The 14,061-nt window shown below is 44.2% G+C and overlaps 1 protein-coding gene and 1 pseudogene across 1 annotated transcript; both read left to right on the forward strand.

Moving 5' to 3' along the window:
• Positions 1-485: 485 nt before the first annotated feature.
• On the forward strand, positions 486-2,069 carry LOC143397420 (ubiquitin carboxyl-terminal hydrolase 17-like protein 6). The gene has a single exon (XM_076853461.2). It carries the CDS (start codon positions 486-488, stop codon positions 2,067-2,069), a length of 1,584 nt encoding a protein of 527 aa, XP_076709576.2.
• Positions 2,070-2,489: 420 nt separating this feature from the next.
• LOC143397421 (3'-5' RNA nuclease TATDN2 pseudogene) lies at positions 2,490-4,118 on the forward strand (annotated as a pseudogene).
• The last annotated feature ends 9,943 nt before the right edge of the window (positions 4,119-14,061 follow it).

Consider the following 14,061-nt stretch of genomic DNA (forward strand, 5'->3'; position numbering starts at 1 on the left):
AATGAAAAAATAAATAAATATTAAAAAATCTCTCTCTCTCTCTGGCTGGGGTTGTGGCTCAAGCGGTAGCGTGCTCGCCTGGCATGCGTGCGGCCCGGGTTCGATCCTCAGCACCACATACAAACAAAGATGTTGTGTCTGCTGAAAAATAAATATTAAAAAAAAATTCTCTCTCTCTCTCTCTCTCTCTCTCTCTCTCTCTCTCTCTCTAAAAAAAAAAAAATTACTCCTGAGATCCACAAACAGGGAAAAGAGTCAACCAGTGTCTCCAGGAAGTGAACTGACCACACCCAAATCCCTAATCTAATTAAGTACTTGCAGGTGATTGATGGATCTGGCAGGAAGTTAGTGGGTGTGGTCAGGAGGCTGAGCTATAAAAGGCTGAAAACATGGACCAGGCTGTCATTTGAAGGCCAGCTCTGAAGGAGAAGGTCTCTCCTCTCAAGACTCAGCAGGGAAACCTGGTGGTTACTGCTCCTGGAGACATGGAGGCAGCTTCACTCCACTGTGGAGGTGAGTCTCAGTTTCATGACTGTATAAAACCTGAATGGTCATCAAATGCAGCTGATGCTAAAGTCCATTTGGGTCCTTCTCTACCTGCAGAGTCATCATTGTCACCTTGCCCTGATGCACCCTTAAATAAGAATTCAGCTCCTGTGGGGCTACTGCTGGCTCCTAGAGGAAAACTTTGTCTGAAGTGGCAGAGACCGTCTGCAGCTGGTGCTGGGCTGCAGAACATGGGAAACACTTGCTACGTGAATGCAGCCCTGCAGTGCCTGACATACACAGCTCCCCTGGCCAACTACATGCTGTCCCAGGAGCACTGCCAATGCTGTCCTCGTCACAGGGTCTGCATGCTGTGTGTGATGCAAGCCCACGTGACACGGGCTCTCCGCCACCCTGGGGATGTCATTCAGCCCCTGCCTGCTTTGGTTGACGGCTTCCACACTTCCCGGCAAGAAGATGCCCATGAATTTCTGCTCTTCACTCTCCATGCCATGCAGAAAGCATGTCTGCGTGGGCACAAGCAGCCAGGTGCTCACCCCAAGGACCCTACCCTCATGCGCCAGATATTTGGAGGGTGCTGGAGATCCCAAATCAAGTGTCTCCACTGCTGTGGCCTTTCAGACACTTTTGACCCCTACCTGGACATTATGCTAGACATCACGGCAGCTCCCAGTGTGCAGCATGCACTGGAGCACTTGGTGAAGCCTGAGTGGCTGGAAGGGGAGAACGCCTACCAGTGTGGTGTTTGTCAGAAGAAGAGGCCAGCCTGTAAGACCCTGACCCTGCAGAAGGCACCAAAAGTGCTTATGCTTGTTTTGAAACGGTTCTCGGATCTCACAGGGGAAAAAATTGCTAAGCACGTGCAGTATCCTGAGTGTCTTGACATGCAGCCATACATGTCTCAGCGGGGCAGAGGCCCACTGGTGTATGCCCTCTATGCTGTGCTGGTCCATGCCTGCGTGAGTTGTCACAGTGGACATTACTATTGTTACATAAAAGCTGGCAATGGCCACTGGTACAAAATGGACGATGCTAAGGTAGTGGCCTGTGACATTGCTTGTGTCCTGAGTCAGCGTGCCTATGTCCTCTTTTACGTCCAGAAGAGTGATCTTGAAACTGACAATGGGAGTGTGTCACTAGGTAGGGAAACAATAGCGCATGGGCCTGGGGACACAATCTTGGGAGTCACCCAAGGAGAGCTCCAAGGAGACTCCTATTGCAAAGCACTAGAGCCAGAAGAGCGCTTGGTGGATACAGCTAACGGAGAAATCACCTTGGATCAGTGGAAATTTCTCCAACAACAGAACCGACCAAAGTCTGAATTCAACCTCAGGAAAGTGGAATTCACTCTGCCTCCCAATGTTGTTGTGATTCACCAGTCAAAACACAGAGAAAAGGAGAACATAAACGATAAGCAGGAAAAATACAAGCAGAGCAAGGATACCAAGTACAGAGTAGGTGAGGAGTTGGTGAACACTGGCCAACTCCCGTGTCTTGCAGGAAGGCCCAGAGCCACCAAGAAGAAGAACAAGCAGGGCAAGAGGACAGTAATTGTGGTCTAGCAATCCAGGGCACTGTGAAGGCCTCTGTATTGCAAACTAATGGTAAGCACTTAGCAGTCCCTGGAGTGCTTTGTGTTCTCTGAAGTAGAGCAGTGCAAACAGTAGCCTGGGTGATCACAGAATCCAGTTGTGGGTTTGGGAGTCAGACCAAAGCCTTTAGTCAGTCTTCAATCATTGGGACTTCTCCAAAGTGCCATGGCATCTGTGAAACCTTGATAACTGTGGTGGATGGGCAGTGGAAAGAGGAAAAGGTGCCCATGGCATCCAAGCAGTTCAAGGTCAATTACCACTGCAAGAGGTTGTCCTAACAAACAGCTGCCTCCAGAGCCCAGGGACGTGGCACTCTCTGGCTGCCAGCTCACAGCCCTGCATCGCGTTCCTGAGGGGGCAGCAGCCCCAGGCACCTGAAAGGTCATGAGGATGTCGATGCGGTTATCCAGGAACTCATCCCACTGCAGAAATCCTTCTTCTCCTCTTCTATCTCTGCTCCTATCTTCCCTTGCCTCTCCTTCCTCTTCTGCCTTTGGTCCAGGTGTAGGCAGGGCCACTTCCAAAGGCTGCCTAATTAGGAGCATTGGGCCTTCTTTTGTCCAAAGGATTGTCTATGTACCCTGCCAACCCCTCCCGAGAAGAAATGGCTTTTATACAGGAAGAAGCCTGCAGCATTAAGGTTGATTCCAAAGATAGTTCTCCTAACTCCATGAACTCTGAATTTGCAGCTGAAGCTGAAGGTCAGAAGGATGGGATGGAAGGGCCAAACGAAGCCCAGAAACGCAACTGGAATAGGCTTGGGATCAGGCCTCCAAGGTGATCTACCTGAAGGCTCTACAGGACATCCCAGGGAAATCCAGTGCCCAGAAGGAAAGAAGCTGCCACCCCTAGGGTGAAGCCCAGCCCAGAAGTGTGTCCCAACCATATGGAAGGACCAGCCCTGAGCATCAATGTCACTCCTCAGAAAGAGAAAGTGTTGCCCCCAGAGGTCAGAGCCCAGGAGGAACAGCCTGACAGGAGCAGCTTCTGTGACACCAGAGTGATTGTGGACCCTCAGGAGAAGCCTGCTGAGGAGTCACTTGCTGACCAAAGGACAGTCATTGACAAGCCCTCTCCCCTGCTAGAATTTTTGGATGGCTCCAACATTCAAAAAAGGGTTTAGAAATCCACAAGCATCCAGATAGGAAGGTGGTGACGGAACCCCCTCCATGAGGAGGCAACTGGTGTGACGTGGACGAGCCTCCAGGGTCAGAGTCTCTCAGAGGAGCCTGTCTCCCTGAAGTACTCAGCAGTTCCAGAGCCTCTTCCCTCTCCACTGACTACAACATGTACCCCTCATTTGTACAGAAGTCCTCGGTGTGACTACACCAGCTACAGGGCCAGCAGCCAAGACTCCTGGCCACCCCTCTGTGGGCAGCAGCCAGGACACAGCCCAGGCTGGGACACGCAGCCACAGCTCCTAAGTGATTATCCCCAGCTCCTCAGCAAGCTCCCAGAGCACCTCCTGAGCCCAGAATTCCCATTCCCTGAGGTCTGCACAAGCTCCCTAGAAGAAGTGAAGGAGAAAGGACATTCTGAAAGCAGACCCCACCTCATCCCTGTGGCGGACAGGCATCCAGCTCCCTGACATGGGGCCATGGGGAGCCCAGCCTGAAGCAGGTTTATCGACACTCAGTGCCACTTGCACATGCTGTACTCCAAGTTCTTTTTCAAAGGGACCTTTACAAGGTTCAGAAAAATTTATAGCAGCTCCTTCCTCACCTCCAGGACTGCATCTCTGACTTCTGTGACACTGGGACACTGACAGTCTGCCTGTAGCAGGAGCTGCTGAAGGAGGATCTGGTCTGGGAGGCCTTCAGCTGCCACCCAGATTTTGCACTTTATTATAGTGGGAGCCAAGAGAAGTGTGTTGCAGGCCTTGGGGCACCCCAGGTCATAGTCTTTGGGTAAATGGGCTGGGATTGATCTTACTAGTGCACCTCGCCCGTCCCAGATCACGGCAAGATAACCAGGGTCTCTGTGGTCAGCTTGTCTCTTTTTTTAGATGTTGAGACCTAACAGCAAGGTTTTTCTACTTCTAGAGCTAACAAATATAATTCCTAAAAGTTTCTGTGGATGTCATTGGTCAAATACTTTATAAGCCATTTCTTATCATTTGGCCATGTTGTTTGTTTTGTTCAGTTTTGGAGTACTGGGGAAGGAATCGAGGCAGTGAGCTGCACCCCAGCTCCCCAGTATGCCTGAGGACCAGGGAGGAGAGGCATTTTGTGACTTCTCATGACTGATATCAGCATGACTCTTTCCTTCTTGGGAAGCATTCAACTTTGGGTGTTGTTTTGTTTTAAATGTGAAATATGCCCATTGAAGAATATTTGGGAAGTGCTAACAAATGTGTAAAGATCATTCTCATTCACCCTGAAAAATTAAAAATAAAAATAAGAGGAGGCTCATGTTTTTTTGTAAACAAAATTGTATTGGTTACTCTGAAGAAAAAAAAAGATCCAGGACCAGATGGTTTCACAGCTGAATTCAAATAGACTTTTAAGGAGGAACTAGTACAAATTCTACTCAGAATATTCCAGGACACAGAAAGGTAACACTTGCATATACACTCTATGTAACCAGTATAACTTTAATACCATATCCGTATATGTAACCTTCAAAGAAAGAAAGCTCCAGACTACTATTCCTCAGGAACAAAGAGGCAAAAGTCCATAACATAATATTGTCAAATCACATTCAACCTCACATTAAGCATTGTTCATCACGGTCATGTTGGTTACATTCTGAGTATGAAAGAATGGTCCAACACAGGCCAATTAACAAAAGTAATATGCTTCATAAATTGAATGTAGGACAAAAATCACACAAACATCTCAACAGATGCATTTATAATTTACAAATTTATTCCTTTATAAATTTAAATGCCTTTAACACAAATGTGGGTCATATACCATAGTTTGATCAACTGCTTAATTTCCAGGTACATAGCAATTTTCCACTCACATTTATCTTTATTCTCTGAACTATCTGAATTTTATTTAAAATTTAAAAATCTTATATTTTATCTATGTTGTTTTTTCTGTATTTCTAAGTATTTTATGTCAAATCTCAATAATATAATTTGTAAAATATGTACTTGGGAAATATATCTAACCTTCTTTTATCCAATTAAGATTAATTGTGTATATTTTCAGGAATATTTAATAGAAGCCCCTATCCCTTCCCATGAACATTAAGAAAAGAAATATAATAGAGCTGGATTTTGACATTTTAATAACCTAATTTATATCATCATCAAGTTTGTCATTTCCTGAATTTAAATCTCTAATTTATTTGATTTACATGTTTATTATTACAAATGAAATAGAAAAGGAAAGTGAACAGGTTTTAGAGGATTTGTTTCACTGAAGCACTAGACCAATTTAAGGAGAATCTATCACCCAATCTACATACAATGGCTCTAGAAAGGCAGTTTGATGAGATCACCTTTCAAAGTCACATGATAGCACTCTCAATCCAGTCAATAGGACCAAATCACATCTGATCCAATCATCTCTGGAATACTTTGAAACTTACTGCTTGACATTTCTGCATATTAAAACATTGTGAGATATATATATATATATACACACACACACATTTGAAAACTGAAAGAAATTTTATGTACTATTACCAATATACTGCTTCATCCTCCAACTTGGTTTTTGAAATAAATACATGCACATTAACCAGAGTTGGTGGTGCGCACCTTTAATCTCAGGAACTCTGGAGGCTGAGGCAGGAGGGCTGCAAGTTTGAGGCCTGCCTCAGGAAGTTAGTGAGACCATCAGCATTTTACAAAACCCTTTCTCAAAATAAAAGAAAGGACTGGGGATGTGGCTCAGTGGTAAAGCTTCCTTGGGTCAATTTCTAGTAGCTAGATAAACAAATAAATGTGTAAAAATAGATCCACAAGTAATGTCACTCTCTTGTCTAACATACCTCTAGTTTATTCCATTGCACTGTGGTTTACTAGTTATCTACACGGGGGAACTGAGATTTTTAAAATGTTCTAGTTTTCTATTCATCAACATTAGTAATTTCCAGCTCTCAAATACCTCCCCCCTCTATACCTTCAGAATTTACCTGTGTTCCTCATCCTGAACTTCCTGAGTCTTATTCCAAATTGATCCTTTCTGATAACTGGTGGAACCCTTCAGAAAAAGTCAACAAAAATGAGAAAGTATAGCAATTCCACCTATGAGTTAAATGTTCTCTTGTCTCTGCTTTCCAGTATTGCTCACAGTGTCATGATAAACAAATTCATGGTGGTCAGTTAAATTGTATTCATTTTCTCAGTTCAACATGAATTACAAATAGAACAATACCCTATATAGGAGAGAAAAAATTGAACAAACAGTTGTCTTGACTATAGTGACTCCATTTTGTTTAGGAAGTCCAGTTTGTGAACAGCCATGCCAAGTAGAAAGCTCACTACTGGGGCAAGTTGTTTTTCCTTTTGTTGTGGAAGCCCTCAGGAACACAGAAATACCTCACAGCAACCTTTGTTTGTGTAACTAGGGTAACTGGGCTTCTTCTGATTGGCTAAGCCTCCCGTGGCCTGACTGCAATCTCACTTCTGTAACTTGGCTTCTGGCATTGCTAAACCACTAATGTCCCTTTCATGGTTTTTTTGGCTTAAATATGAGGTCCTACTGAAGGGAGTGAGCCACTCTCACCATCTCACTTTAAGAGAGTAGAGTTTCTACTGATGGCCAGCAATAAAGGCTTCATTGGAATGGCAATGTGTAGTCTGAGAGTTATTTGAGGGTCTCATATCGGTATAACAAAACTGATGCAGATTCAGAATTTCTTATCATTAACTAGGACTCTTAGGATGCTCCTTGAATAAGTGTCCCAATTATAATTTTGTACTGAGATCCAGCACACATTATGTCACCTCCAATAAGGAAAGACTGATTGGAGGTCCTCTGTCTGTTTCTCTCTGCATTTCACCAGCCTCACTTTCAAGTGGACTCCAAAAATATGGATGCTGCTTATTCAACATCATTTCTTTTTTGCAGTCAGGTTTCTGTCTGCTGCAAGTACATAGTTCAGCCATTATTCGGAGGTAGGATTCATGCAGTAGTGAAAGAGAAAGAAGGAGAAAATGTATCTACACATTTTATTCCAAGTATGTATAATATATTGGGACAAACTAAATGGTTAAAAACAATTAAGTCACTGATTTATAAGTCAGGATTCCAGGTCTGGCCAGGCTGGGTCCTCTGCAAACCTCTCAGGGCCCTCCAGCAGGTGTTGTCTGGGGCTGTGATCTCAAGAGAGGCTGCTGGTCCTCACATATCCCACAGACTGTTGGAAGGGTTCCATTCCTGGGGGGCTGGGGTCCTCAGTTTCCATACTCTGACTTCTGTCCCCTCCTACATGTCCCTGTCCCTTTCTATTCTATGAGGTACCCTTTATGATTTTTTTCTTCCATTTCAGGAGAGGGAGGTCAGGGCCTCAGGCTTGCTGGTTTTGCAGTGCACCACTGCATCTCACAACCAACCCAAGGTTGCTTCTTTAATGCCAGCAAGAGACCTTCTTAGGGTTGAAAACTGCCTGTAATTCCCCTTTGTGAATCAGGAGGATAAAAGTGTCAGGCTCACCTGGTCAACTTAGATTCACTCTGGATTTTCCCTGTGATTAACTGACAGTGAATGGAAATTGTATCTGAAAATTCCCCTTCATCATTGCCACAAATCACAGCCCAGTCCTGAAAGTGGTAGTGCTCAGAGCCCCGGACATTGAATTACTTCTTCAACCCAATAACCTACTTCTCTCTGGGCAACGGAGACACTGTGAGCTCCTAAGTTTTATGGAGAAGATACTGAGTAGAAAGTGCTGGGACTGACAGGATAGAGCACAGTGTGAGGGGGAGATAATGCCCCCTGGGGAGTTTTGAAGGGGCTGCTGCTAAGTAAGGTGGGGTTCTTTTCTATTTTTTTTTTTTTTTTTTATGGATCCATGGGCTTGACTTTCACCTGGGGCCCTGATGCTGAGTCTGGGTCTTGGTCTCTCTCTACATGCTGCAGACTGCAGACAGGGCTGTTTGGTCACATCAGGGCACATGGCGGTACCTAGGTTTGAGTGCTTGGCCCATGACATGCCTTTTGGCGGCAGCCTTGGCAACATTAAGGGAGACCCCTCTGGCCTATGGACTGCTGTCTTCACACAGAGGACAGGGTTCTGCCCAGAGTGCCTTAAATTTGCCTGGCAGGTGCCAGTGCCAATCACTTCCTCTCCTCTTTTTTTTTGGCCCAGGAGGTGAGTAGAAAGCAATTTCAGGGTTTGGGTGGAAGACAGCAGGGCAGAGTGTTCTCATGTTGGTGTTATTGACAGATGGCTGTCTTGGAAACACATGGTCCAGGACAGATGTCTTCATGATTACTGGAAGGCACATTGCCCTGCTTGGGTTCTAGGGGCAGAGTCCAGCACAAAGTTCTCATTAATACTACAAAGTGAACAGATAGATGAAGCAAAGAAAAGAAACTTATATGTAAAACAAATACGGTTAGTTTAAATATGAAGAAGTGCTTGACTACAGTGGTGATCCGGTGTTATAATAAAGCTTTGTCCTGGGGTTTCATAAATGGACTTCCGGACCACTCACATATAATCAAATCAAGCCTCTATTGAGTACAAGGGCATTCCTTATAAGCATGAAATCACAAAAGTGATGTTCAGGAGTCCAGCCAATTCAAACCAGCCAGGTTACAGAAGCGGGAGAGTGCAGTCAAGTGGTGGGAAGCCTAACTAATCACAGTTACCCAATCACCCCACTTACAGAAACAGAGCCCTGTTGCCCTAGTTAGAGAAACAATGCCCTATTAGGTATTTTCATGTTCTTAAAGGTTTCTATAGCAAAACTAAAAGAACATCTTGCCCCCATCATAACCCTTCTACTTGGCATGGTTGTTTTACAGAATGGAGTCACAAAACAAAATGGGAAAATGATTTAAAAGGAAAATTAATTTACAGTGTCTACTTAATGCAATTCATGCCATATTAGAAAATACAATTGCACTTTATATGATGCCAATTAATTTGTAAAGACTCTTTCCTATATTCTATTGTGTGTCACTGGTTAATGCAATTCTGAGGGCCCTCTTACTGTGGTTGTAACCTATGGAGGCCTCCTGCTGGCTTGTCTCTTCAGGTTTTTATATGCTCTAAGTTGTTGGAGCACATGCTGCCATGGACTCTGTTGCTTCTGTTGTGTGAGGGTCCTCTAATGTAATCAGAAATGGAAGTTCAACCTCCAGTTCCAATTAGAGAGGAGAGTAGAGCTCACTTTTAGCCACCCATGTAACATATGATAACATTTCATTAACATATGTTGAAAATTTACTATTGATCTCAAAAACCATGTTCAATATGAGAAAAGTAAGAAATAACTAAAATACAGTAGTGATGAACCCAGCCTAACTCCATTTTAAGGTTGGGAGTCATCTCGTCACAAAGTTATGAAAATTTAGTTTCTGTTTTACTATAAAATAGTAAAATTTCTATTTGGCCTGACCCTCTGTTGTACAAACTTGTTTGGAATTCCTGCCCATGCTCTGAACTCACCCATGCCTGGCTCTCCTTGACCAGATAACAACCCTCCCTAAAACCTGAGCAGTACCTCATAATTCTGATGTTAGAATCTCAATTGACTCTCTATCTTGAAATGTTAAGCCATGTAGATCATTAACCTGATAATTAACATCAGCCTTTGTATTACAATTGCCAGATACCTGTTAGCTGTAAGTTACCACAACACTCCCTTTGTAACTTTTTGTGCTATAAAAACTTTTTCTTTCCTGTGAGTTGTGGCTGTTCTCTGACTGGCTTTTGGGGTGAGATAGTCACTGGCCAGCTCTCTTGTGTACACAATATAAGCTTTCTTTAATTTGATGTAAAATTGGAGTCAGTTGTCTTTTCTTTGTGTTGTGGTTTAACAGTAGCTGAAGCCTTTAGCATTAGTCAAACTATGAACTCTACTCAATGTTTTGGAAGGGGATGAAAAAGAAAATACAAAGGAAACAAGTGAGAAAGGGAAGGAAGACCACAGAAAAAATAAAAGGAAGAAGAATGAAAGAGTAATGAAAGGGATGGAGGAGAGAGGAAAAACTACTGAAGAAAATTCCAGGTAATTGAAAAGTTTGCCATTTAATAGATCTTTGAAAGAACAAATGTTTGGAGATCTTACAGGACAGTTGAGAGTACAGAAGTAGTGCAAAAACAATCACAAAGGGATCTGGGTTTTGTCCTTGCTGAGGATTTTAAAATGGGGATGTTTCCATAGATTTGGATTTAATATCTCTGGGTATGAAAGTGTTTTTGACATGAAATTATTCTACTCATTTTTGCATCTCAACTTTGACCCAAACTGGACAAACTTGTCAGGAGTCTGTCTGCTCAGCTCGGCCTGCTTCTTGCCTGCTAATTAGTGTTGGAAGAAATTTTCCTGTTCAGAGCAGAATAAGTCCTCAGAGTGGCTCTCTTTTTCTGTCTGTATTGGAAGTGTGGCTCTGGCTGCAGATGCTGGAAAGTCCCCTCTCCTGGACAGCTTGTGAGTCAAAGTAGTTTGCAAGACTCAGGTGCTTTCCATGTGCTGGGGGAGGAGTCTGGAAATTGCCTCCAGACACCTCTGGGCATGGGGAACTGGGGCATACTGAGCTAGAATGCCAAAGGTAACACCTTTCCACACCCCAACTATACACAGTTCTATGTCCCGGTGGCTTTGTCCCTATCTGAGAGTTCAGATCCCCTCTTTGAAATGGAAGTCCCCTTTTGGTTGTCTCCACTCTGCAGACCTACAGCCTAGAAGCCAAACTTTCTGTCACTGCCCAAAGCTCCTGCTAAAACTTTAGCACATTCCCACTCCTGTGTCCAGGTGGACTCAAGACTTGGGCACGGAAGTCAGTGAAAATACAGGACCCATGGTCACTCCACCTTGGGTACACAAACAAAAGCAATCCCAATGATACCTCATTACAAGTTCTGCTCCCTCACATGTTGAAGTGTAGCATTAGAGAAGCATGCTGAGGCAAGCATATAAAGCAGGGTTTATATAAAAAATGGGTAACAGACTTCTCCTGTGAGGGAGAAGGGCGCCATAGCTGCTATCCTGGTATCCCAAGAAGTGAGGTGTTCTGCCCTTTTTATATGACCTAGACTTCCTTTGTTCTCCTGCCCTCTTCTTCTCTTTCTCCTTCCTGCTTACAGGACTAGGCCTAGGAAATGCTCAGCAGGATGGTCAAAAGGTGGGGAAAAGATGGGCTGAAGGGCAAAGGGCAGGGTGGAGCAGCTCAGGGCACATTCATTAACAACCTTATAGCTCACTATAGGGAGGGGCAATTCCTGGGACAGGTCACCTTAGCAACAGGTTGGAGCTGGGGTAGGTTCTCCCTGAGTGTGGAGAAAGCTCCCTAAAGGAATTAACATTTTGATCCCTCAGGGGACAGTGTCCAACTTCCAGACTCACTCAAAATTGGCCTCTTCATCTGACCTGATTTGATTTGCCTATCTATGCTGACTGCCAGTCTAATTCTGGCTTCACCAAGAAAAAGAATAATAAAAGAAAAAACAAACAAAACAAAAACCAAAAGAAAACTGCAGGGATTTCTCATTTCTTGGGCAGCGAGTGGACACAGAGGGTCTGTAAGCTGGCAAGCCTCCCACATTCTCTACATTGCTGGGAAAAGCCAATTTCTCCCCCATACTGATTCCTTCTCAGTATCAGAATGGTTTTCTGGCTCAGACTGTGAAATTGCTGGACAACACAGCCTGCTTCCTCTTCACCTTTTACCCTTGCCACTACTTGCCCCCACAGTCTGCTCATTTTATGCATTCACTTTGCTGCCACAGTCTGCTCATTTTATACATTCACTTTGCTGCCACAGTCTGCTCATTTTATACATTCACCTTTTATTCTCAAAACTGACAATCTGCTCCTCCTCTGGCCTCTAACCCTGGGAGACACCCTCCCGAACTTCCCTGTTCTTTCTACCTCATCTCATCTTATAATGTCAGATTCATGGGACCCCAATAGATCTCCAGGAGCTGAATCCAATTTAATCATACAAGAGTCCTTATTGCAAGCTTGAGCCTGGACTCACAACCATTTCTGACACAGGGGTCCTGAAGAGTGAGTCCTGGTCCTTTGTTCAGTGAGATTTTATAGGTTTTTAGGGGATACTCTATGTGTCACAACATCACTCACAAAACCATTTCACACCAAGGGAATATCAAACAAAAACTCTGAGCATTGATTAGCACATTCACTGGAGGGAAGAAGTTGGGTAGGGGTGATTGGTGAGTTCAAGAGGTGGATACATTTGAACTGATTGGTTTAAGCCTTCAGGGGTGTACATGCTAAACTACATGGTTTCCTAACATGTTATCAACCACTGATACTGAGGGGATATCTGGCATCCCAGGTATTTTCCCTGTCTCCTGCTGATTGGTGGTTGCTAGGGGGTTGCTATCTCACCTAGCCTAACTGAGTCAGGGACACCTGGCATCACAGATCTCAGCAGGGTGGTTAGGTGCCTAGGAGTGCTCTGTTGGTTTTTCCAAGGACAAGGGTTACCACCCCCTCCCATTGGACAGGCCTTCAGGTAGAAACTGGGTTTCAAAAATGGAATCACAGTGTTAGACCAGGACGCAAGAAAAGACCACTGACTCCAATTAAAATCAAATTAAAGCAAGCTTATTATTTCAACCAGCCAGGTGCCTCTCCCTCCCAAAATGGCAGGAACAAGACAGCAACCCAGCTTTCCTACAGCCCAGCTTTATAGCCCAGAAAGTTATACAAAGGGGGGTTACTGATAACAGAACTCTGACAAGCATCACACTAATGGTAGTTTACATTTTTTGCTGGCCCCAACATCAGAATTTATGAGGACCATTAGAGCCTCAGAGAGGGTCGTTGTCTGGCCAGGGAAGGCCAATATTTATGAGGTGTCACTATAGTTTCAGAGAGGGCTGCTATCTGGTCAGAGAGCCAGGCATGGGTGAGTTCAAGGCAGGGGCAGGCATTCCAAGCAGGTTCAGCATTTACAGTAATTTATAGTAAAGCCGAAATTATCTTTTCATGGCTTTGTGGTGAGATGCCTAATTTTAAGAAAAAATCAGGTTGGGTCTATCAACAGTAGTTTCTCAATCTCTGCAGAACTGTGCTTCCCATTCAGCCTTGGACAGCAGTGGCTGTGCACTGGGTTCCTCTACTGGCCATTTTCAGAAGACCCTTGCAACAAATTATCAATATGTTCTTGGAAATACAATTTAGCCCATGCCCTAACATGGCCCTCTCCATCACAGTAACAATTTTTTTTTTTTTTGTTAAAAAATTTCCTTCTTGAAAATTTTTAATTCATCTTTCATTATGTTTTAAAATCCACTATTCTGCCAGGCAATTGTGCCTTTTGCCCATGGGACACTTATCTGCCAGATTTCTGGCCAGATTCCTATCATTAGAATGCTTCCCATGCACAGGAAGGACCCAGGGCTATTTATAAGTGAATGAAGACCCAAGTTATCTTGCAAATTCCCCCTCAGGAGTGGCCTTCCCTCATTGATCTCAAACAATGTGTGGAGAAACAGATTTAATGTAGTCTGGGAAATCCAATCAGCATGAGAGGGTGTGTTCCCAGCTGAAGACAGGATAGGATCAGAGTCTGTGAAGCCAGGGTGTGTCCCTGGAATGTGGCCCTGATGAGATTTACTAACTGATTATCCATATAAAAAAGGAAGTCAAGCAGAGGTTGCCTGTTCTCAGAGAAGGGACTCTGAAGAGTCCAGAGCCTGGGAGAAGAGCAAGTCCCTGCTCACCTGAGGAACCCTACTGGCTGTCTTCCCCTCCAACTCTTATTTCCTGGTGAGTTCTCCAGACAATGGGATGGGAGCCTCCTTGCTCATAGTGAGATAAACACTCTCTCTTGGAATTTGTGCCATCACAGCAGCATGTAGT

Source organism: Callospermophilus lateralis, chromosome 4, assembly GCF_048772815.1.
Source record: "Callospermophilus lateralis isolate mCalLat2 chromosome 4, mCalLat2.hap1, whole genome shotgun sequence".
Lineage (NCBI taxonomy): Eukaryota > Metazoa > Chordata > Mammalia > Rodentia > Sciuridae > Callospermophilus > Callospermophilus lateralis.

Coding starts and splice junctions, on each gene's coding strand:
- LOC143397420 (XM_076853461.2), top strand. CDS start 486: ATGGAGGCAGCTTCACTCCACTGTGGAGGTGAGTCTCAGTTTCATGAC.